The sequence below is a fragment of the Tripterygium wilfordii genome, chromosome 15 (genome assembly GCF_013401445.1).
Source record: "Tripterygium wilfordii isolate XIE 37 chromosome 15, ASM1340144v1, whole genome shotgun sequence".
In the NCBI taxonomy this organism is placed as follows: Eukaryota; Viridiplantae; Streptophyta; class Magnoliopsida; order Celastrales; family Celastraceae; genus Tripterygium; species Tripterygium wilfordii.
In genome coordinates this window covers 4915479-4937956 of record NC_052246.1, presented here as the reverse complement: position 1 = coordinate 4937956, position 22478 = coordinate 4915479, and the positions used below count along the sequence as shown (strand labels likewise).

Sequence of the window (22478 nt, the reverse complement as noted above, 5' to 3'; positions counted from 1 at the left end):
ATCGTATGACGTGCAATTAATTGCCTTTTCATATTTAATTGTTTTTTCATATTATTGTATTTAGATTTTATTCGCCCAAAAAATATGATCCAAAAAGGGCCATAAATTAAATATATATATATATATATATAGGTGTGTGCGCTCATTGGTTTGCGTAGATAAGATAGATATATGGGTGGGTGTGCTCATTGGTTTGTGTAGATAAGATAGATGAGTCATGACCTTCTTTTTTTGACCAATATTTTTAAACAAATTTATTGCCCTTGCATGTCACAAGGGCCATGAAATTAAAAAAAATATGGGTGGGTTTGGGGTGGGTGTCCTCATTGGGAATAACTAGCCCGAAGAGCTACTCATATTATTATTTTTATGATATAATTTTTCTAAAAAAAAAAAAAAACAATTGCACGTTTCACACCTGAGGCTTGAGGTAGTGATTCACGTGGTTATTATCACGTGTTATACGTACCTTACAAATGGCAACACGACCTGTACATATACGATTTTTTTTAAAAAAATCATGCCTTGTAATTAATTCCAATAAAGTTATAGGAGCACGAGAAATTATTATGTGGTCTTGCCACACCACATCACAATAAATAACACAGTGACAGCTTAAAAAAATCATGCCTTGTAATTAATTCCAATAAAGTTATAGGAGCACGAGAAATTATTATGTGGTCTTGCCACACCACATCACAATAAATAACACAGTGACAGCTCAAACCCACATGGGAATTACAGTTTTTTTTCATCTCACAATAGAAGTAGACACATACATCACACATGTATCCCTTCAACTCATACACATACAACCCCCACACACTCACATAATTCACAAAATGCACATACAAATACTACCCACAAAGATTGAATCCTTGACCACAAAATAGAAATATAAGAATGGGGAACTAGCTAGGCTGACACCGATGATGAATACCTTGATCTTAATGCAATTAAGAACAAGGTTGGATTGAGAGAAAACTCTCGATTTTGAAACAAGTCTCCATTTTTGTTTAATTTCTTTTATTCCTTATACTTAGCACTTCCATTGGCTTATATAGCCAACGATTAGACACCAAACTCTACTGGAATTAGAAGTTCAAATCTTAATAAGAAACTATTTCAAAGGAAACCTAACTAAAAGGCGACAATTATTGAAATTAAATACTAAAGCAAATACTTAAGTTGACTAAAGAGTCCCTAACCAAATTGATCTCCTAAACTCACGGCCTAGGTCTTCATCATTCCCATCCCCTTCAAGAGAATCTTTGTCCTCAAAGTACAGATCAAGAAACTGCAACCCCTGCATCAGATTCTCCTTGTTGGAGAAAACACGGTCTCGAATTTTAAATAGTACTAAAAACTTTGTCAAGAATAATATCATTAATATGAAGAAACATGTATCCGACCAATACTTCTTTGAACTCTCAACTTCAATTATTAAAGAGACCGAAAGATTATTGATCTTGCTAAACCAATTGGGAATGGCAAAATCAACATATTCAACAAGCACCATAATATTGTCGGGATTTGCTAGTTGAATAATGTTTGATTTTTCCTCCAATATTTCTTCCTTGATCTCTTCTTGCAACAACAAATCTCATTCTTCCGGATAATCATTGAATATTGGGGTCGATAATTCATCTATTCCCACAGCAATAGAATTGACGTTCAAGTCTTCCTCTTTTTTTTTTCATTAGAAATATACCTTGATAATTTATGCAGATCATCTTTACTCTTGAAGAGTAAATTGTTAAGCTTATCTAGCTATTGTTGGATTACGGCAAACTATTGTAGAATCTCCATACGAAACGCTTGAAGGTTGGTTTTGATACGATTCTTGTTAAGATCATGGTTAGGATCGTTCGGATGTGTGGGGCTATTGGGTGGTACCATGCTTTGAATAATGAATGGTATTTACTTACCAAAAAAAATAATTTATGAATGGTATTTCGTTAGTGTTTGGATAATAATTGTTTTATTCAGCGGCCTGTTTGAAAACAATGGGCCCTCGGTCAATCGGGGTATTGCACCGGCGACGTGTTCTTCTTTTTCTGCACCACTAAGACATCATCAACAATGGCTTCTTGATTCAGCCATAATGCGACCCATGACTTGATTCTTAATGACACAATGAAATGGATAAAATTCAACATAAGCATTATTTTGTTTTGTCGGTTCAATGTGGCTTTTGCTCCCACTATCAATTCTGATACCATATTAAGATTTGAATAAGCTGATTTCATTGAAAATAACTTGAAGAGATAACGGTAACTAAGGAACAGACTCTCTACAGACTGGACATTGACAGATGGGCTTTAGATCAGACATTTTGGCCTGGCCCAGACTGTGCTTGATGGGCCGAGTCATTCTGTTCATTCTCAAATACCAAAACCCAATATTACTCAAACACAATCTCAAAGAAAGAAACCCCACAATAGATTTTCACTGAAAGGAACCCACCCCACAATACATTAACATAAAAGCTTTACGAGTGATTATTCCCAAACTAGAAAAAACGAACGCCAGCATTGATATAGTAATATATATCAAGGTTTTATTCTCAAGGAAAAAAAGAGAGAGCAGCAAAAATAGAGACAAGTGACATAAAGCTTTCTGGAAATGGAAACACCATAGCAACTACTCGTCTGTCATCCTGCATTTGTGTCATTGAGAAGATATAATCAGATAGAATAAATCCTTCTCCATCTGTAAAATCTCAAACTACAAAGTTAAAGAAACTTACAGTAGCGGACAATACTCCATAGCTGGTTAACTCCACCATTCCACTTCCACATATTGATTAAAGTGCCATCATATGCTTTAGTATTCGCAGCTACAGCATCCAAAGCGAGCTCAAGATTATTCAGCATCCAGATCGGACTATGACCTTCAACCCAGTCAACTCCTTTGACCCACAACAAAGAGTTATCCACATAATTTGGATTGAAATGAACTAGTTGCACCTGCAGATTAATTAATTGATTTTCGCCCCAGAATGTATTTGCTATTGTAAAAAAATTTGGTCATAGTGGTGAAAAACATAAAATAAACCATTTGGAGAAATATATATATTCTTACAGGTTGGTATGGTCCAGTAGCATGTTTTATGGCCTGACCAGTACCCTTATTAACCAGGGCAAAGGCATTGCGGTATTGGTCATTCACACCTTGTGCATATTTCTCATTTTTGTACCATTCCTGTTACAACAACAAACTATATAATTCCCTAAAATTGAAACCATTTATAACTTGCACAAGATGCAAGTTCAATTCAAAAAATATAGATATAAATAATAATAAAAAAAAATCCCAAGTTAGACTAAATTATGCACTCTTGTACTAAAACAGACCTGATTTGGATCATAAGGATTAGTGCGAGCAAGAATGACGTTGCCATCCCTAATGCTCAAACTGAAATTGGGGTCAGCCATAGTGAATATTCTAACAGTAGGCATGGTAGGAGATGGAGCTGCCATGAAATTAAACAAGAGCGATCACAGTTAGGATATTAGATAGAATAATAATGAAATCTCAAGATGAAAAGTTAAGAAACTTACAGTTGGGGACGATGCTCCATTGCTGGTTAATTCCACCATTCCAATCCCACATCTTGATTAAAGTTCCATCAAATGCTTCAGTATTCGCTGCTTCAGCATCCATAGCGAGGTCAAGATTATTAAACATCCAGATCGGACTGTTACCTTCAACCCCTTCAACCCCTTTGGTCCACAACAGAGACCTATCTACGGCACAATTTGGATTGAAATGAACTAGCCTCACCTGTAGATTATTTGATTAATTTTTACAGCACAATATTATTGTTGGTGTAAAAATTTGGTCATATAGACCTGGAAAAAATAGAGTCAAATAAGTAGTTCGGAGCATTATGCTTACAGGTTGATGTGCAGTAGCATGTTTTATGGCCTGACCAGTACCCTTATTAATCAGGGCAAAGGCTTTGCGACACGTTTGGTCCATCACACCTTGCGCGTATCTCTCGTCTTTGTACCATGCCTTCAACAACAACAAGAAGGGAAAAAAAATTGCATAAAATTGAACCCATTTATATATAACTTTGTTATATGCAAACCTGTGCTAACACAGACCTGATTGGGATCATTTGGATTAGTTGGGGCAAGAATGACCATGCCATTCCTAACGCTCAAACTGAAGTTGGAGTCAGCGATGGTGAATATTCTAAAAGTAGCCATGACAAGAGATGGAGTTGCGTCTGCCTGCCATGAAATTAAACATAAGTTAGGATATTGATTGCATGTTTATAGGTAGAAGTAGAAGAAGCGCAACGGAGAAGAGAACATACAAGTATTGTGATCAAAAATTCAAGAGAAGGTTGTTGTGTGAGCAGCTAGCAGGCTTGAGTCTCAATATAAATGATAGGTCAGACAATTGGGACTCGCTATATGACGCGATTAATTGTGTTTCCATACTATTGTTTTTAGAAGCCAGCTAATTTGCCCAAAAAAGCGGCCAAAAAAACAAGGGTCGTACCAAGGAAGGTTGGTCTAAGTTATAAGAGGCTCTGATCGCTTAAGCAATATCTTGAGTTTGAGTCCTTGTGGATGTAGAAAACCGTCTTAGGAGAGTTCCCCGCCTTTAACGCCTGACCGTACCTCGGAGGATTAATATTGAACTTGTCTGGGGATATCATAGGAAACCAAAAAAAACAAGGGCCATAAATTTTAAAAAATGACTCGGAGAAGAGTTATCGATAAATATTAATTAGTTGACACGCAAATGGCAGAATTAGGTCATTTCTTAACCAATCCACCGACCATAAATTTTAAAAAAATGACTAGAACCATCGGGGAAAAAAAAGAGTCAATATTTAATGGGCTAACAACCATATATAATAAAATAATTACATAATTCATCAAAGAAGAAGGGTCAATATTTAATGGGCTAACAACCATATATAATAAAATAACATAATTCATCCAAAAAAAAAGAGAACCCTATATTTAATGGGATAACAAACCATACAACAATTTCATTCATCAAAGAAAAATAAATTAAGACTTTGGTTTAATGGTGACCTATTTTTTATAAAATCTTACATATCACCCCTATAGTGACAAGTTATAGCTCTTTCTACCAACCAACGAGAGTTGACTTGGTTGGTGATCAATTAGGTTAGGCATATGTGTGCTAAAGATTCGATTTTAACCGCAAACATAATTCTCTATGGTATTCAAAAAAAAAAAGTTATAACTCTTTCTTTTTTTACTCCTTTCTTTTAAAGTTGATTTTCTTCTGTCTCGTTCCCATTATCCATAAGACTACATATTAAAACGTACTTTCTTGTTCCTATGTATCTATAGAAACATACATGGACATGGGTTGAAGTGTAGACTGTAAAGCGATTCCTTAAAATTTTAGAGTATATCGTATCTGACTATCTGTTGCGGGTCAACTAATCCTATCTATATCTGAACTGTTCTTTGTGGGTTGGGGTTGGACTTAATATGGGTTGGGTCGGGTTGATTATGGATTTTGTGTAGCCCTAGTAAATACATACAAAAACTAGGGGCATACGCCAGATCCAAATCCAAAGGTTACAAAACAAACCAAAAGACACATTATGAACCCGCGGTCAAAACAACGAAGCCTAGAAGAAAGAGAACACCCACTGGATGAGCAAACCACACAAATATGAAGAATAAGAAACAGCCCAGACTAAAAGTACGGCCCACCATAAAATGTAGGGCCAACAAGACCAAATTTTCACAAGCTGACCCAGAGTTGACGCCCACAAGAACTCTGATAACAAGAAGCCTAAACTTCAATGAAGTCAACAATGAGGTCATGCAAAACAAGCCCAAGAACCTTTGCCAATCAGCATAGTCCACGAGGACTCCTCAACACAGCACAAAACAGCCGAAGTGAAGAAGCCAACATCGATAGCAGTAAGCACCATTCCCATTAGAGGTCCATCACATGCTTTAGTATTCGATCATTTGACAAGAAGTCCAAAAGACATTGTAAAATCAATGAGCATTTATTATATATGCAGCCAATTTGAGTGGAAGGGTGTGTATGCCTAGGTGATCATTTTGGGAAATGTAAACTTGGTAATCTCTTGGTTCTCTTCACCTGCCATAATTCATCCCCCATTTACACCAGTGATTAGTAAGATAGATTTTGGTGAAAAATGAAAATTCAAACAACAATGGATATGACTTTGGCCATCACACTCAAACTCACTACCACTGCCACAACCACTATCACGACCACGACCATAATGGTGATCAAGATCAAGTAATTTATCAACTTAGTTGTGACTTTGATCCCTCTGTCCAGCGCCACCACCATCACCACGTACACCCCACCACCACACCACCGACACCGACACCGACACCAAGAGACCTACTGTTAGGATATACTGCAAGGCTGGCACCAATTATTCTCTCACCATTAGAGATGGCATGGTCATACTTGCCCCATCTAATCAAGATGACCAGCATCAGTTCTTTATAAGTTCACGTCTTTTCTTTTTGAAATCTTGATTTGATTATTGTTCTATTTTCTCTGTTATCTAATGCGTGAAAATGGTCCAATTGTGGAACTGTTGTTGTTGCAGCATTGGTATGTAGATGAAAAATAATGTACAAGGGTGAAAGACGAAGTGGTTCACACTGCTTTTGCTCTGATTAATAAAGCTACCGGTCTGGCAATGAAACACTCGCTTGGTCGTACTCGTCCAGTAAGAATCCTTGAACAAACTTACACATTAATTACAGATGTAGGCTGTTAAGACTTTGATTTCTTTCTTATTCTTCTTCTCTAAGAGAAGGCATAATATATACGTACAAGGCTTCAACAATTAGTGGGATATTGAATCACAATGTCTTAAGAATAAGGAATCCTAGAAATAAACACCATCCTAGGAATATCAATTACATAGAGAATATTACATTGCCTTGTTCAACATAGAGAATATTATGTTGCCTTAATCAACATAGAGAAATAGAGAATATTATGTTACCTTATTCAACACTCTCCCTCAAGTTGGTGAGTAGATATCTTGTAGATCCAACTTGTCGAGTTAGTCAAGAAACACCTTAGAAGATACCGCATGTGTTAGTATATATGCTAATTGCTCTCCTTATCTTACATACAAAATTTCGACAAGCTTGTTTTCCAACTTCTCTTTGATAAAATGTCGGTCTACCTCAACATGCTTTTGTCCTGTCATGTTATACAGGATTGTCAGCTATCAGGCGTGCAGACTTATGATCACAGAACAATTTCATAGGTTTGTGTGTAGCCTTTAGCCACCAATCTTGGTATTCATGGTATAGATTCTCATGGTATTCATTTTTACAACAGGAGTGAAAGTCTCCTGATAGTCAACACCAAAGGTTTGTGTGTAGCCTTTAGCCACCAATCTTGCTTTATATCGATCAACTGATCCATCCACCTTGTATTTAACTGTGAAAACCCATTTGCATCCCACCGGTTTCTTCCCTTTAGGAAGTGAAACTATACTCCATGTCTCATTCTTTTGTAAGGCCTACATTTCAACTTTCATTGCCTCTAACCATATGGGGTCTTTCAAAGCTTCCTCCACTCGTGTAGGCACTTTGATTTCATCCCGCTGTTTTATGAAAGCGTAATATGAAGGTGACATCCGCTGAGTTGAGACATAATTTGCAATAGGGTACTTATTCTTCCCTTTCGATGAGTATGTGTCAGGAAGTTTACCACGATTTTGTCTCTGTGGTAACACATAAGTAGGTTTCATTGAGTCAAAACTACTAGAGTCAGGTATACTTACCTCATGGATATCCGACAAAGCAGGAACAAGGGAGTGTATTTAAGGAGGGAGGTCTGTACCATCTTGAGTATTGTTCTCCGTAGTCTCCACTGTTGGACGGACAGTTTCTGCACTTTCATGGTTCATGATAGCTCTAGTAATTTCGGCAGATCAACTTCAATTTCAATTTCAGTAGTTGCATCCAGTTCATGGTCCATGGTAGAAACACTAGTAGGTACACCCTTAGTTGTAGTTGCATCCTAACCACTAGATATACCTCTATTAATTTCAATAGTTTTTGGTCCTGGCCATAGTCTTTGATAGACATCTGCTCCCCCTGAGCACTATGGTCCATTTGAGTGTGAGGAAAAAACAAAGAATCTTTCGAGAACGTAACATACATGTGCTGAGTTGGAGGATGATAGCAACTATATCCCTTTTTGTGGGGATTGACCCAAGGAACACACACCGCACTACACGTGATCTAATTTACTCCGCTAATTTTTGTGGAGGTGGACATACGCTACACACCCAACCACCCATGATTCCAGTTGTAAGAAAAGAAAATTGAGACAAAATCAGCAAGTACGGCCAAAGGAGTTCGAAAAAGAAGAACTCAAGATGGTAGTAGATTCATGAGATACTCTGCATAAGTGACAACGAAAGGCCAATACTTTTGTGGTGTTCGTGCCCTAATTAATAGAGAACGTGTAGTCTCCAGAATATGTCGGTTTTTTCTCTTTACAACACCGTTTTGTTATGGAGTTTGGGGACAAGTAGTTTCATGACGAAGGTCATTGTCCTGAAAGAACTTAATAAGGTCATGATTAATGTATTCACCATCGTTATCCGAATGGAGGACCTTAATAGGAAGTGTATTAATTCTGGACCATGCGATAGAATGCCTTGAATATGGTACTCACTTCATTCTTATTTTTCATTGTATATAACCATGTCATCCAACTGCAATCATCCACAAATGTTACAAACCAACGGAGCCCAGACAGAGTAGTAATAGGTGAAGGCCCCCACACATCAGAATGAATTAATTCAAAAGGAATACTTCTTTTATTAGAACTCAGAGGAAACTGAGCATGATGACTTTTGGAAAGTTTGCAAACATTACATTCTAACGAAGATTCAGAAATATGCTGAAATAAAGCAGGCAATAATTTACAGAGATAACCAAAAGAAGCATGACCGAGTCGACAATGCCATAATTGAATAACCTTGGTATTGCCACTGCCATGAGTCTGAGCTTTGCACGCACGTCCGGAACTAATATCATCCACATAGTATAACCCCCCCTTTTAGTACCATGCCTAATGATCTCCTGCGTTCGGATATCCTGAAGCAAGCAAAACATGGAAAACATGAGTACAACACAATTTAACTGGGTAGTAACTTGGCCCACAAACAACAAATTACTAGAAAGTGCAGGAACAAGTAATCAGTTGTGTAAGGAGAGGGTTTAAGTAAGGTTAATCAAGCCTGCCGCATGTACAAGAATACTACTCCCACTGGCCTGATAATATTCTCTCGTGGGGAAGGATGTTTGAATTTGAGAAGAGTGTGATCATATGTCATGTGATCAGTTGCACCGAGTCAATAATCCAACCTTTATCACGAACTCCAAAAATAGTGAAAGCCATACTTGTATTACCTGTATTAGTATCCTCATCAGCAGATACCATATTGAGTAAAGAAAGCTGATGGGCCGTGGCTTCTGCTGTAGTGCCAATATGACCAGATGTAGTGGCTGCAACTCCAGTATTGCTATCAGCAAGTTTGCTCTAGCTGGTGCATTTATTGTTTTTTCAGTTATGTTTCCGCCGCTCAAGGAACCAATTAGGATAGCCATGAATCTCAAAACAGGTGTCCTTTGTATGAAGTGTCCTCTGACAGTGGATGCATCGAAGCTTGTCTTTATCAGCTGTATCGGATTCATGAACGATCGTTGAGATCCGGTGGAGGTGTCTTGCTGACCATGGCCATGGATAAGTTTTTGTCATTGTTTTTCCCGAGCATAGCTATTTGTCTCTGTGCTTCGCGTCGAATAGAATTGAAGCACTCTTCTACCCCTGGAACTAGTTTCATTCTTAGGAGATCACTCCTGATCGGGTCGAACACATCATCTAGGCCAGCAAGAAAAGAAAACATCCTATCTTGTTGGATTTCAGCATTCCAGGTCTTCACATCAGCCGGACATACCATCTTATTTGGACGTCTTTTATCTATTTCTTGCCACAAGCTTTTTAACTCCGTGAAGTATAAGTTAACAGGACGGCCATTCTGTTGTGTGATCACTGCCTTGTACCGTAACTTTTATAATTGGGATTCATCAACACCATCGTAAAACGTTTGGGTAACACTTTCCCAAATATCCTTGGCGATTGGAAGATCAATAAAGAGACCAAGAAGGTATGCGTCCATGGTTTTCAGTAACCAACCACGGACGAGAGCATCCTCGGCACACCACTTGATGTAGCCGAAATCAGTTGCACTAAGTGGTGCAATTTTACCAATGAGATACTCAAGCTTGTGTTGTCCCGCTACATGAACCTCCATCAGCTTTGACCGAAGGTTGAAATTCTCATCATTCAGCTTGAACGCAAACGGTAGGGAATTCATATGGCCTGATTCATTAAAACCACTGTGATTGCTTGGTTGACTTGATCACAGATAAATTGAGAAGTGTATTTAAGAAAGCGTCTTTACAAATGTCCCTATGAGTTTTGAAAGAGCTTTGAAAAATCAATATGATTTGATCAATGACACAATTAGTGATCTCATGACTTTTTAAACCAAGGTCTTCGAATCTAGACTTGCTCATGGCTTTCCAAAGCTGCCAGCAAACGCAAACAGGAATTAAACAAGCCAAAGAACCTAAGATTGAGTTTTTCTTTTTAAATTTCCATCAATCAGCCAAAATGAAATGAATAGGATCACTTCTAAAGGACATATCAACCAGATTATAAAAGGACCACACAACAACTGTAATAGGATTTTCCACAAAAATATGAAACAGAGATTCAGTTTGGGGATGGTCTTTACAGCATTGACATTTAGAAGCCAATTGAATACCTATTTTGAATAGGGCTTCATCCACAAGCAGAGAGTTTTGAATCAATCTCCACATGAAGAAAGAAATTTTTAGAGGGATTAATTCATTCCAGAGAGAGTCAAATAATGGAGAACAAGCATCACGAATTCTGATGGAATCACAAGCAGACTTAACAGAGAACAAACCATTGTCATTAGGAGACCAAACCATCAAATCATTGCTAGCTGAAATTTGAAAATTATATCTACCTATATCTTGAACCAGATGATCAGGAATAAGGATATTTAATTTGTCAAAGTCCCAATTGTCATTCACAAAGAAACTATTCAACTTAGAAGGCCAACTAGGATCAATCTCAATCCTATTAGAAATAGGGTCATCCCCTAGCCAGTTATCTCTCCATAGGTTAATGTTACATTTCCCAATTATGAATTTCATGTTAATGTTACAATCCTACAAATTCTTTTCCAAGTGAAAGAGCCTAAGGGAGAAGCTATGGAGGGGTGGACATTCTTGTAGAATTTTTGACTCATAAAGAGAGCCCACATGGAGTTCAAATTCCTGAATTTCCACCATAATTTACAATTTAGAGTTTGCACCATATCATCAAAGCTTCTTATACCTAAACCACCCTCAAAATAGGGCCTGGTGATTTTCCTCCAAGCAACCCAATGGTGTTTTTTGCCAAATTCAGAATTTCCCCAAAGAAAATTATAGAGTTCAAATGATTAATGACTTTTTTAGGGGGATCAAGAACAGAGAACAAGTAGATAGGGAAGGAAGACAAGACATGCTTTAGCAAAATTAGTTTTCCACCTGAAGAGAGCACAGCGGTACTCCAATTCACAATATGAGATTAAAATTTTTCAACTAAATTGTCATACATGGCAATTCTTTTCCTATCACAGGACAAAGGGCACCCTAAATACACTATAGGCAACTCTTTTCTTTTAAAACCAGAGATGTGGAGAAGGGTGTTGATCCTAGACATGTGCATCTTTTTAGGAAAAATTATGCAACTTTTTTCTTTGTTGATCTGTTGGCCAGAACATTTTTCATATAAAGAAAGGACTTTCGTAAGACCTTCAATGGCTCTTTTAGACCATTAGAAAATAGGACCAGGTCATCCGCATAAGACAAGTGAGAAATAGCATTAATTTATCTTCCAGAGTAATAAGACAAGGCAGGATTGGCAGCATTATATTTACAAATTGGTATAATCGTATGTATTGATTGAATATTCTAGTTCATTGACATTATGCATGGCAATCCCATTATATATTATTTGCCTTATATTTTCTATGAGGAGCTTGTTCTGGTTGTTGATTGGAGACATTATTAGCTTAAAGTGTAGGTTGTTGAATATTAAATATTCAAGTTCACTATTTTTTACTCTACTTTTTCTCATGCATCAAGCATGAATTCTTTATTGGTTATATATGTATGTAGCAAGTTGTAATATTGACAGAAATTCCTACATGTTTACAAGTCAAGCTTGAATGTTTAGGTATTAAGCGATCGAAGTGTTCTGATCTGTCGATTGTTTAGTATTCATTAAGTCTTAGTCCTTGCTGATTAGAGTAGGTTTTCCAGTCATGCTTGAAGATGGATACATATGAGTACTATTCCAAGGGATTAATCATTAAGCACTATCAGTTAATTACGTACACTATGCGCTAATCGTTGTCTGAATGATATTCCTAATCTATGTTTTAGGCATTGTTCTAGACCCCATGTGCCAGAGCTGCAGACCTTAAGCAATCCTGCTGTATATTCTTGTTTCATATTCACAGCAACATCATATCATCATCATTGTGCATTCCACTCTATTAGTTTAGCAGAAGAATAAGCTTTATCTTAGGCAGTTGTTTTCTTCTTCTCTTGGACATGATAAGCAAAGGTTATTAGGATGAGATGATCTGCCAAAAGTTTCAATTATTTGGTGTCCAAAAAGTATGTTGATTAGGTTTAGAAGTCTACTTCAAGTTGGGTTACATATATACTTGACTTTAGGTTTCTTGCTAGCTAGTCTAGAATAGCAAAGCCAATGATGTTTTTTTCAAGAGATTTCTGACTTGTCACATTTAGTTCCATGTACTACTTGTATAATTGTATTGTCCTGAACATAAACATCCTTAATAGAAACATTTCACTTCATATATATATGCCTATGTTAATTATCATAGGCACTCAAATTGTAAGTTTGTGCTACCTTTCACTCAACCTCGTGTCAATTAATAATTTGTTTGCATTTATCTTCTTAATTATGTTGTAACATTCAACACAACCTAATCATGGACTAGGTTGGCCCGAGCCTAGATCGTACAAAATTTATATGGTTTTTTTAAGACTGCAGAGGCACACTTTTGATGTTGTAACATCTATCTGTCGTCACAAGGGCTAATAATTATTCTAAAATACTTAAATTGCTTGAAATATTATTATATCTCTTTTTTCACATAGTAAAAACTGCGATGACTGTTGACGTGACTTATATTTAGTGAATCACGTAAAATCTTGTATTTTTATTTTTTTATTGTGTCTCAGTTCTTTAATCTTTCTGCTATTCGTTCTTATTTAGGAAGGTTAATTCCTAAAAGAACAACCCAATTAAATGGCTTTTTCAAGGATTTGTATTGTTTTAGTAACCCACAAAAACCTATCCTAAAGTTATTGACTAATCATCATCATAACTCTTCTTTTCCCTTGTTTATTTATCTATTTAGCTATCAGATCAGATCAGATAGAGACACATCTGTCACAAAAAGCCATCTTTTATATGCTGATATAAAATCTTTAATTTTAAATTATTTTGTTGACAAATGATTTGTTGTTACTTTAATTTAGTTTTTTTTTTAATACGTTATATTGATGGGTTTTTGGAAGTTAGGTTTAACACTCTTAATTAGTAATTGACAAATAAATATAGGGGGGGTTAGGAAGGTTATGGCTAGAAAAGTGTGACCAGGAAACTCCATCAAACCATTAATTAATAAGTATAAAGTCAATAATAGATAATTGACACATAACTAATGCAATTAAAAGCCAACTTAAGAGATTATAAAATATTATCTTTCTCAAATTAAAGTAGCATGTGCCTAAAGTCATGTTTATCTTATCTGTCTCTCTTTGAGCCAACTGTTTCTGCCTATGAAACACCATTAATTTTGAGTCTTAAGTCTTATATACGTAATTGTTTTAGCATTTAATATTTATTTAACTCTTTTGGATTTTTGATAAAATAAAATTTTTCTTTAAAAAATAAAAAAGTGATGTCATATGTGATGCTTTTGCTTGAATTTTGAAAGAGAAAAATCAGATACGATGACATCATGGTTCATTTTTCTAGTGGCTCTTATTATGATGAAGATTCTGTAAATGGGTTCACATCTTACCACCAAAAGAGATGAATTTTTAATTCATGTAATATTGTTTATTGTTTAGGGATAAAGTTCAATACTCTTGCACATTTACTTTTTTTTATGTGATCTTAATTTATGCTTCACGAAGAGTTTGGAAAAAAAAATTAAATTGAGTAAATAATTAATGATTTAAGATTCACTCTTTTTCATTTTTCAAGAAATACGTTTAATAGAACTTATTTATTGTCAAAATAAATTAGTATGTAAGCTATAAAATTAATTCTTAAATGTATTGGTCAAATTCATAATTGACGTTAAGTTATAAGTTTGAAAAAAAATCTATTTAAGTTTAATTTAAAAGATATAATAAAAACTATAAAAAGAATGACAACTATATAAATTTGTTATTTATGAATTTTATTTTCTATAAATTTCTTAATTTTTATTAGAAAGTTTCTATTAAATTTTATTTCAAGTTTAAACTTATAAATTAAATTTTTTATATAAAATAAATTAAATTAATATTTTAAAAAATTACAAAATTCGTCTAAACCGCGTACGAAATACAAGAGAGACAAGTGGACGAACCAAATTTCTGTTCAAGGTGAGCGGTGTATGAGGTGTACAGTGTCGTTACTCGCCACTGCTTCTTGCTGCTTTGCTTTGCAGTTTCGCTTTCCAAAAGTCCATAATTTTAGTTCTCAAGCAAGACTGCTTTAGGTGGGGTCCACACGCCCTTCGATTAAATATAATTACAAAAGTGATAGTGATCTCAGTCATTCCCGATGACTGACATGTCACTCTCTGATTCAATCATCAGGTCTTATGGGTTAGTATACTTAAATCAATCAAGGGACAAGATGATTACTAAGATGACTAAAAACTCATTTATTAAGATCCCTAACATTTATTATATAATTAACGAATTATTTATTTCCCGAAGCATTTTCACTCCGTGTCTACAGTGTTTTTACAAGTCCACATATAATAATTTTTTTAATTTAGTTATAAATAGTTAGATTGATTTAGATCATCTCTAGTAGGAGACATCAAATTGAGTTCACTTGGTCCAGTGGTTTGAGGACAGGTGTGGGTTAGTGGCATGTTGGGTCTTGGGCCTCTAGAACCGACAAGTGACTTGCCTGGAGGTTCGACGGGGTAGTGGACTCTCCCGTTGGGGTTTACAATATAGGGCTCAGCCCAAAGGACCTAGTCTTGTGATGGTTCTCTAGTGGTTACAAAAAAAAAAAAAAATTGAGTCATCAAAACAATCATTTGATTACTGCCCTACTCCAATACTCTAATAACTCATTTTTGATTTCTGAAAAAGTTATCCACTCCAACCCAAATATCCAAATGAGCAATCATTTTTCAAACCCATTTTAAATATTCCATAGTAAGAAGCCCATCTCCAATATTTAAATAATTCAACCAAAATTAATTGCTCCATAATTTAAATTTGATAAAAGTGCAACACAAGCATTTTCCACACTAAGTTTAAACTAATACAAATTTGATCAAATTAAACATCTCTTCATCAATCATAATATCCTAATTCAACCCATCCATCTCAATAAGCTGCAACCATTGAATCCATTCCAATTGTGTTTTTTACCATTACTTTTATCTCGTAACGCATTTCTTCTAACTTTCGTGTAATTTGATGCTCGGCTAACATTCTCTCACGTTGATCCAAAATCAAAAAATCCAACACCAGAAACGAAACTAGAAACTCGAATCAAAGGCTATTGGAGTCCGAGTCACCAACGGATATTTATATTTTTCCTCCACCATTTGCATGGTCTATGTTTGTTCCCCATTGGAGATGCTCTTACTATTATTCACCTCGTGTGTTTACATGAAAAATTAACAGGAATGGCTTGTCAGTTAATTTTATGATAACTCTAATTAAGATTTGCTTAAATTTGTAGATTATGACATGTTCGTTGCGTCCTACTAAATTCCAATTCAGCTGAGGTAAGAAAAAGGTCATGAGGTGGAAAGTGTAAGATAGAGTGATCAAAGGTCCAGCTCAGCATGAGTATATAAACACGTGGAGTTGATTCAGTTGGGATCTCCACCTACTATATCATATAACTGTCTGTACTGTAAGACAGACCCTCGATTCCATTTATTAATTCATCAAGTTGTTCAATCCAAGTTGTGTACAAACTCTTTACAACACATGCAAATTGCAATAGTTAGAACTGTTAGGTAATGCAACCGTTTTTCCTGAATAACAGTGCATGTTTTCTTTTTGTCGGCGCCCAACTTGTTTCGAACTATATTATACCTAAGATGTATATAAATATCTATGTATGTATGTATGTATAGTCAAAGATTGAATTGTGGGAATGGGTGCTTAAAATATGTGATTAATCCATCTACCGAAAATGAGATTATTAACTAATAGAGTAAGAGTTGAATGTATTAATGGTGGATGCAAATATAGTTGTAAGCGAGATAATCAAAACACCAAAGCACATATATAATTTCTTAAATATGTGATAAATAAATATATATATATATATATACCCTAAGTTGGGTTTCTATGAGGTTAAATGAATTGAGTGATTATAATCAACCCATGCAGGTTTAGATCAATTGACCAAGATCAATTAATTATCGTGTAAAGTCAAGTACGTACGTACGATACATTGCGTTGGATCTATAAAATATAATATCCTAACAAATTATAATTACGATTACTAACGATCGACTACAGAATTTTATTGCTTTAATTGATGTTTGGATTTGTTTAATTGCTACTAGAGTTATTTTTTTTTAAAAAAAAATCAACAATATTATGAGGAATGTTCACATGTCACAAGTACCCAAAGTGTTATATATATATATATATATATATAGAGAGAGAGAGAGAGAGAGAGAGAGAGAGAGAGAGAGAGAGAGAAGAAATTGGTGATTTGTGTAGCAATTATTATAACGCGTTTGTGAAGAATGTTTGAACCTTCACAACTTTCATGGTGAAATCACAGATTTTTTTTATTCCATTTTTTGATCATTATTATTGGACTTGCTAATATATATTGGAATTTTTCAGAACAACAAAAATTACACTCATTGCAAGTTTGCAACCACTTCTCACATATAATTATTCCAAAATCAAGCTTGGTCCAAATTTTGGAAAAAAGAAAAAAAAGCATTTATTCTTTTTGTCTAGGTCTTTTTTTTATGTGTTTACCATATATATTCAATATATGTCAGTGGGCAATTACATATGAAAGTTCAATAAAAAGAGAAAAAAAATATATTAAAAAAAATCTGCATTATTAATAATAATCTTCAGGAGCCAGCTGCCCATTTGAAGCTTCATTGAACTTTCTTTTTTTTATTCATCTTTTGACTTTTTGGGTTGCTATCGTTCCCTAGATTCCCTCCATTTGGAATAATTTGCACAATTTCAGGGATTTTTCTCTCTTTTATTTTTCAAATTGTGCATACCCAGTCTTAGTCAGCTAGCTAAGTATTCATAGATACACACACATGTGTGTATATATATATGTGTGTGTGTATATATATATATATATTCTACTGGTGTAGGTTCATGCTACATTAAATTCAAAATTTGACAAATTCATACAGCTAGCAGCTTTTTAAAAAACTGTGTGTTAATTTTTTCAGAGCTTTGAAGTAAGACTTGAAGTTAAATAAAAAGCCACTAAAACTTTGAATGGTTAGGTTCTGATAAAACAGATAAAGTTGTTTTTTATCATTCTTAAGTTCTGTTTGTTAGAGTTTTTCAGACAGTTACAACACTAGTTTATAAGATGTCCAAAATACGTCAATTTATAAATTACGAATTGTCTGTTATTTGGTGAAAACTTTATACTAATTAATAAGCTAAGGTACTAGACGCATCTACTCTATCTTTTTTTCCAAATAACTCGTTGGTGGAGCCTATCTTAATACGCTAACTTATATGATGTGTTTGGATGAACATATCCGTTTATGTCTATGCTAACTTATAAAATAACGTATATGATTTACCAAACAAACCTTTATTATTTTTCTCATGTGAAACATGGGTCCCACCAAAAAAAAAAGCCCTCTAAATCTTAGCTTTCTTTTTCACACTCATTTTCAAACAGGTAGATCTGGCTAAAGAAGCCCCACCAACACAAACACAGACATATATTAAAATAATAAATCAAAAAAAAAAAGAAGATAATTACAAGTCTCTCTCTCTCTGATAGGCTTCTTCAAGAAGTGCCTTGCAGTCTACGGATCTTCTTCAAGGAAGAAGCTCCCCCCTCTATTTAAGATCCTCTTTTCCCTTTTGTTCTACTTTCTTAATTGCTCTTTTCACAAAAAATCCTCCCTTTTTAATTTGTTTTTCAGCTTCCCTGTTTTTTCTCTCTGGTTTCTTCATACTCTTTTGTTGTGTGTATATATATAAACATCTGCTTCTTTGTCCATATACATCTATATACACACACAGAGGTTTAGTTCAATTTGTGGCTTTGTATATTGAATGGAGGAGGCTATAGTGTTGAACAGAGGAGACGACCTCCTCGATTTGCCGCCCGGATTTCGATTCCACCCCACAGATGAAGAGATCATTACTCATTATCTTACAGAGAAGGTCATGAATTGCAGTTTCAGTGCATGTGCTATTGGTGAAGTTGATCTCAACAAGTGTGAACCCTGGGACTTACCCAGTAAGATTTCACATCCCAATTTCATTTTATGATCACTTTTGATTGATTTTCTCTTCTGGGTTTTGTGTTTTTGTGCCTATTAAGCTATCTGGGTCAATCTAATTGTACTAATTCTTGGTGGGTTTTTTATTTTTATTTTGTGTGTTTGATCAGAGAAAGCAAAGATGGGGGAGAAAGAGTGGTACTTCTTCTGCCAGAGAGACAGGAAGTACCCAACAGGGATGAGGACTAATCGGGCGACGGAATCTGGTTACTGGAAGGCGACCGGAAAGGATAAGGAGATTTATAAGGGAAAAGGATGCCTTGTTGGGATGAAGAAGACTCTTGTTTTCTACAGAGGAAGAGCACCAAAAGGAGAAAAAACCAATTGGGTTATGCATGAATACAGACTTGAAGGCAAATTCTCCTACAACCTCCCTAAATCTGTAAAGGTATGTCAAGTTTTGATCTTCTTGTTTAGGTTGACTGTTTCCATCATGGGTTTCTTTTCAATTTCTTAATTTCTTCCTCAAATACCCTTTGAGTGCTTTCTTGTAAATGAAGAATATGTTTGTATTGTACCTTATTTCAGGATGAATGGGTTGTGTGTAGAGTTTTCCACAAGAACAGTAGCACGGGAGGAGCCAAGAAAAGTCCAATTCATGAAATGTTGAGGGTGAATTCATTTGGGGATGATCATTTTCTTGATTCCTCTACACTGCCACCTCTAATGGATCCTCCTTACTCAACTGGAACCAGCTCGGGTTTCCGCGATGGCGAGAATGAATTCAAGACCATCAACACAGCATCAATGCCAAGATCTTCTGATGGGAATTATCTCCAAAACTTTGTGCAGCCTCAAAATTCCAATTATCAAACACTACCAAGCTCTTTTTACACTCAAGTTCCTGAAATGTCTAATTCGCTCTTCTCTTTCCATGGATCTCCCAATCTTGGTTACTTGTACCAGGACAGAAGTAGCTTTCTGGGTTCCGGTTACGGTGCCATTAATGACAAGCAGTGCAAGGTTGAGCAATTCTCATCAAATCAATCAATGGTTAGTCAGGAGACCGGAATTAGCACCGATGTGAACACGAATACCGAGATATCGTCCGTGGTGTCAAGGCATAGCAACAAGGGTTATGAAGATCTTGAAGGTCCATCCGTTGGCTTGGATTGCTTTTGGGATTACTGAAAAATTTGGGAAAATAAAACAACTGTGCTTGTTTAGCCCTAGCTAGATAGTTCTTCGTTTCTTTCTTTCTTTTTTTTATTTCATCAGTATGAGTACATTTTCTAGCTTCCACTAGGAAAATTAATTGATTACTTAGTTTCTCAAAGAAGGTTGTTGATCAGATTCAGATTATATATACACACTTTGTATAGATTCATGGCATCTTTTACACCCTTTTCAATTATTACATTTTTAGTGATTGATATACAAAAGGAGAGATTCCATGAATGTATATGATCAAATTCTCATGTAAATCCATATATGCTCATTTCATGTGTATTGTTTTGCATCTTTTTTTCTTGTATTATACTCTTCTACCTCAGTTCGAAGTTGAATAATATAGTTTTTATAACTTCATAATAATTGCATGTGGTATTGATGGTAATACATAATCAAAAGTTGTAAAATTTGGTCTGATTGCATAAATATGTCGGTGTTAAGTTAAATTCGATGGGATTCCAGAATTTCTCTCTTGAAATGGGTGTTTATTCAACCATGCCAAATTTTGTATGGTTGAATAAATAGCATCAATAACTTGAATTAATTCATAATTATTTGTTGAATTTATTTCTTTAATTTCGATCTTATGACATCACGTGAGACAATAATATTCCCCGACTCTTTCCCATAGATGCCTCTCATCAATCCTTAAAGTATTGTAATAATGAAAGTTTCAATCATATATATATATACACACACACACACACACACACACATATAGTATATAGCTAGGTTTCTTGAACAGGCCTTAATCTTGTATCAAACGAAAACTTAATAACAATGACCCAATTATATGTTAATTAATATTTCTAGCTATAGCCTAAGTTCCTGGGATTGATAATTTGTAGAAGAGTAGTTGATACTATTATTGATCAATATAACATTTAAACTGTGCTAGGATTCCCTTGGCCATGATAAAGTTATAAAAGTAGGTCCCTTTTTTGTATGAATTTGATGCGCTCTTTTTTCCAATGAATGAAAAGGTGTGTTTGGGAAGCTAGAAAGTGGAGAGAAAATTCCGCCTTACAGATGGAATCGGTTATTGAAAGAGAAAATCAAAATGGTTTTTCATGTGAATAACAATAACAATAATATTCAATGAATCAATATGTATATAATGATGATATATGATGTATGTGTGTGGGTGTGTGTGATCAGAAGAAGTATGAAACCATTAACTTACTTTCTATTCAAAGCAAAGCCTCCGTTTAAGTCTCAATACTTTCGGGAAAGTTAACCACCCTTTTGGGTTTTTTTTTATTTCAATTATTTTAGTTGAAAGCTTGGAGGAGTAGATAAGCGAGAGAGAGAGAGAGAATATTCTCTTATAGGTATTGTTTTGAATCAATCAAGAAGCCTGATTTGTTGCATGAAAACATGGTGCACCAACCAATAATTAGCTTCCACCGCAAATTCATACATCCCTGTCTAGCTCTCTCTCCAGAGAGAAATATGTGAAGTTCAATTAATTTACTGCGGCTTCTTTGGATGGAATTTGGGTTCTCATCTCATGAATGTGTCATATCTTCATCCTTCAAGCATTCTTTTTATTCGCCAATTTATGCTCTTAAGTCTTACTACTATATACATTAGGTATATAAGTGGAGAATAATTAATTAATTTACACTTTGTTAATTGTGTGTATAAGAGAAGATTTATTTTCAATATCTATATTTATACAATTTGACCAAGTATAGTAGTTCATTTCTCAATGTGGCATTTCCTAGAAATATGAGGTGGCCGGCTTGCCATCAATCAATAATGGTAGATAGAAAAAAACATCCCTGAATTTTCCTTAATAGGGTCATCTTCAGTCGGAAATTAAGCATATGAACAAGTTACAATTTCATGTGAAATGGTACTATTAATCCTAAACAATGTTAAGTTATATGTTACTTTTAAGTTTTTATACTAAACCAAACCCATGTAATAGTGTTTATATGACGTCATTTATATGTTTCTATGACGTCATTAATATATATATATTAAAGCCAACTTTACTGAGCCAGTGGATCTTCCTACAAGATAAAGCTGGTCATTGATGATTGATGCATGGTTTGCCCTTTGTGGATCCTCCTCGGGAAACGAAAAGGTAAACATGCAAATAGAGATCCTAGAACAATAAAAACCATTCCAAACTAACTGTAGTACATATACATCTATATATATATATATTCATCACTTGTTGACAAAAGAGTCTTCTGATCTAGTCTATCGTATTGATCAAGTTAAGTATAGTTTAGGTAAATTTCATGTGAGTATCAACCAACATTTTAATTTTTCTAGATACAACCCCCATCACTCATTGACTTTCAACCTCGACATATATATTGGTAGTATCAAAACAAATCAAATTAAACAGGAGGAAAAAGGCCGACAT

At 35.0% G+C, this 22478-nt stretch overlaps 2 protein-coding genes across 2 annotated transcripts; one reads left to right on the top strand and one right to left on the bottom strand.

The window, feature by feature from the left end:
- Positions 1–2522: 2522 nt before the first annotated feature.
- LOC120017334 (ricin B-like lectin R40C1) lies at positions 2523–5941 on the bottom strand. The gene is made up of 10 exons (XM_038870509.1): positions 5851–5941; positions 4598–4662; positions 4328–4372; positions 4113–4241; positions 3901–4020; positions 3564–3786; positions 3357–3475; positions 3085–3204; positions 2750–2969; positions 2523–2659 (listed from the first exon to the last, which is right to left on the bottom strand). Coding segments are annotated over exons 1-10 (1134 nt in total). The 3' UTR covers positions 2523–2657.
- Positions 5942–18444: 12503 nt separating this feature from the next.
- LOC120016011 (NAC domain-containing protein 87-like) lies at positions 18445–20387 on the top strand. The gene is made up of 3 exons (XM_038868559.1): positions 18445–18885; positions 19039–19316; positions 19457–20387. Exons 1-3 carry the CDS (start codon positions 18699–18701, stop codon positions 20057–20059), a joined length of 1068 nt encoding a protein of 355 aa, XP_038724487.1. The 5' UTR covers positions 18445–18698; the 3' UTR covers positions 20060–20387.
- The last annotated feature ends 2091 nt before the right edge of the window (positions 20388–22478 follow it).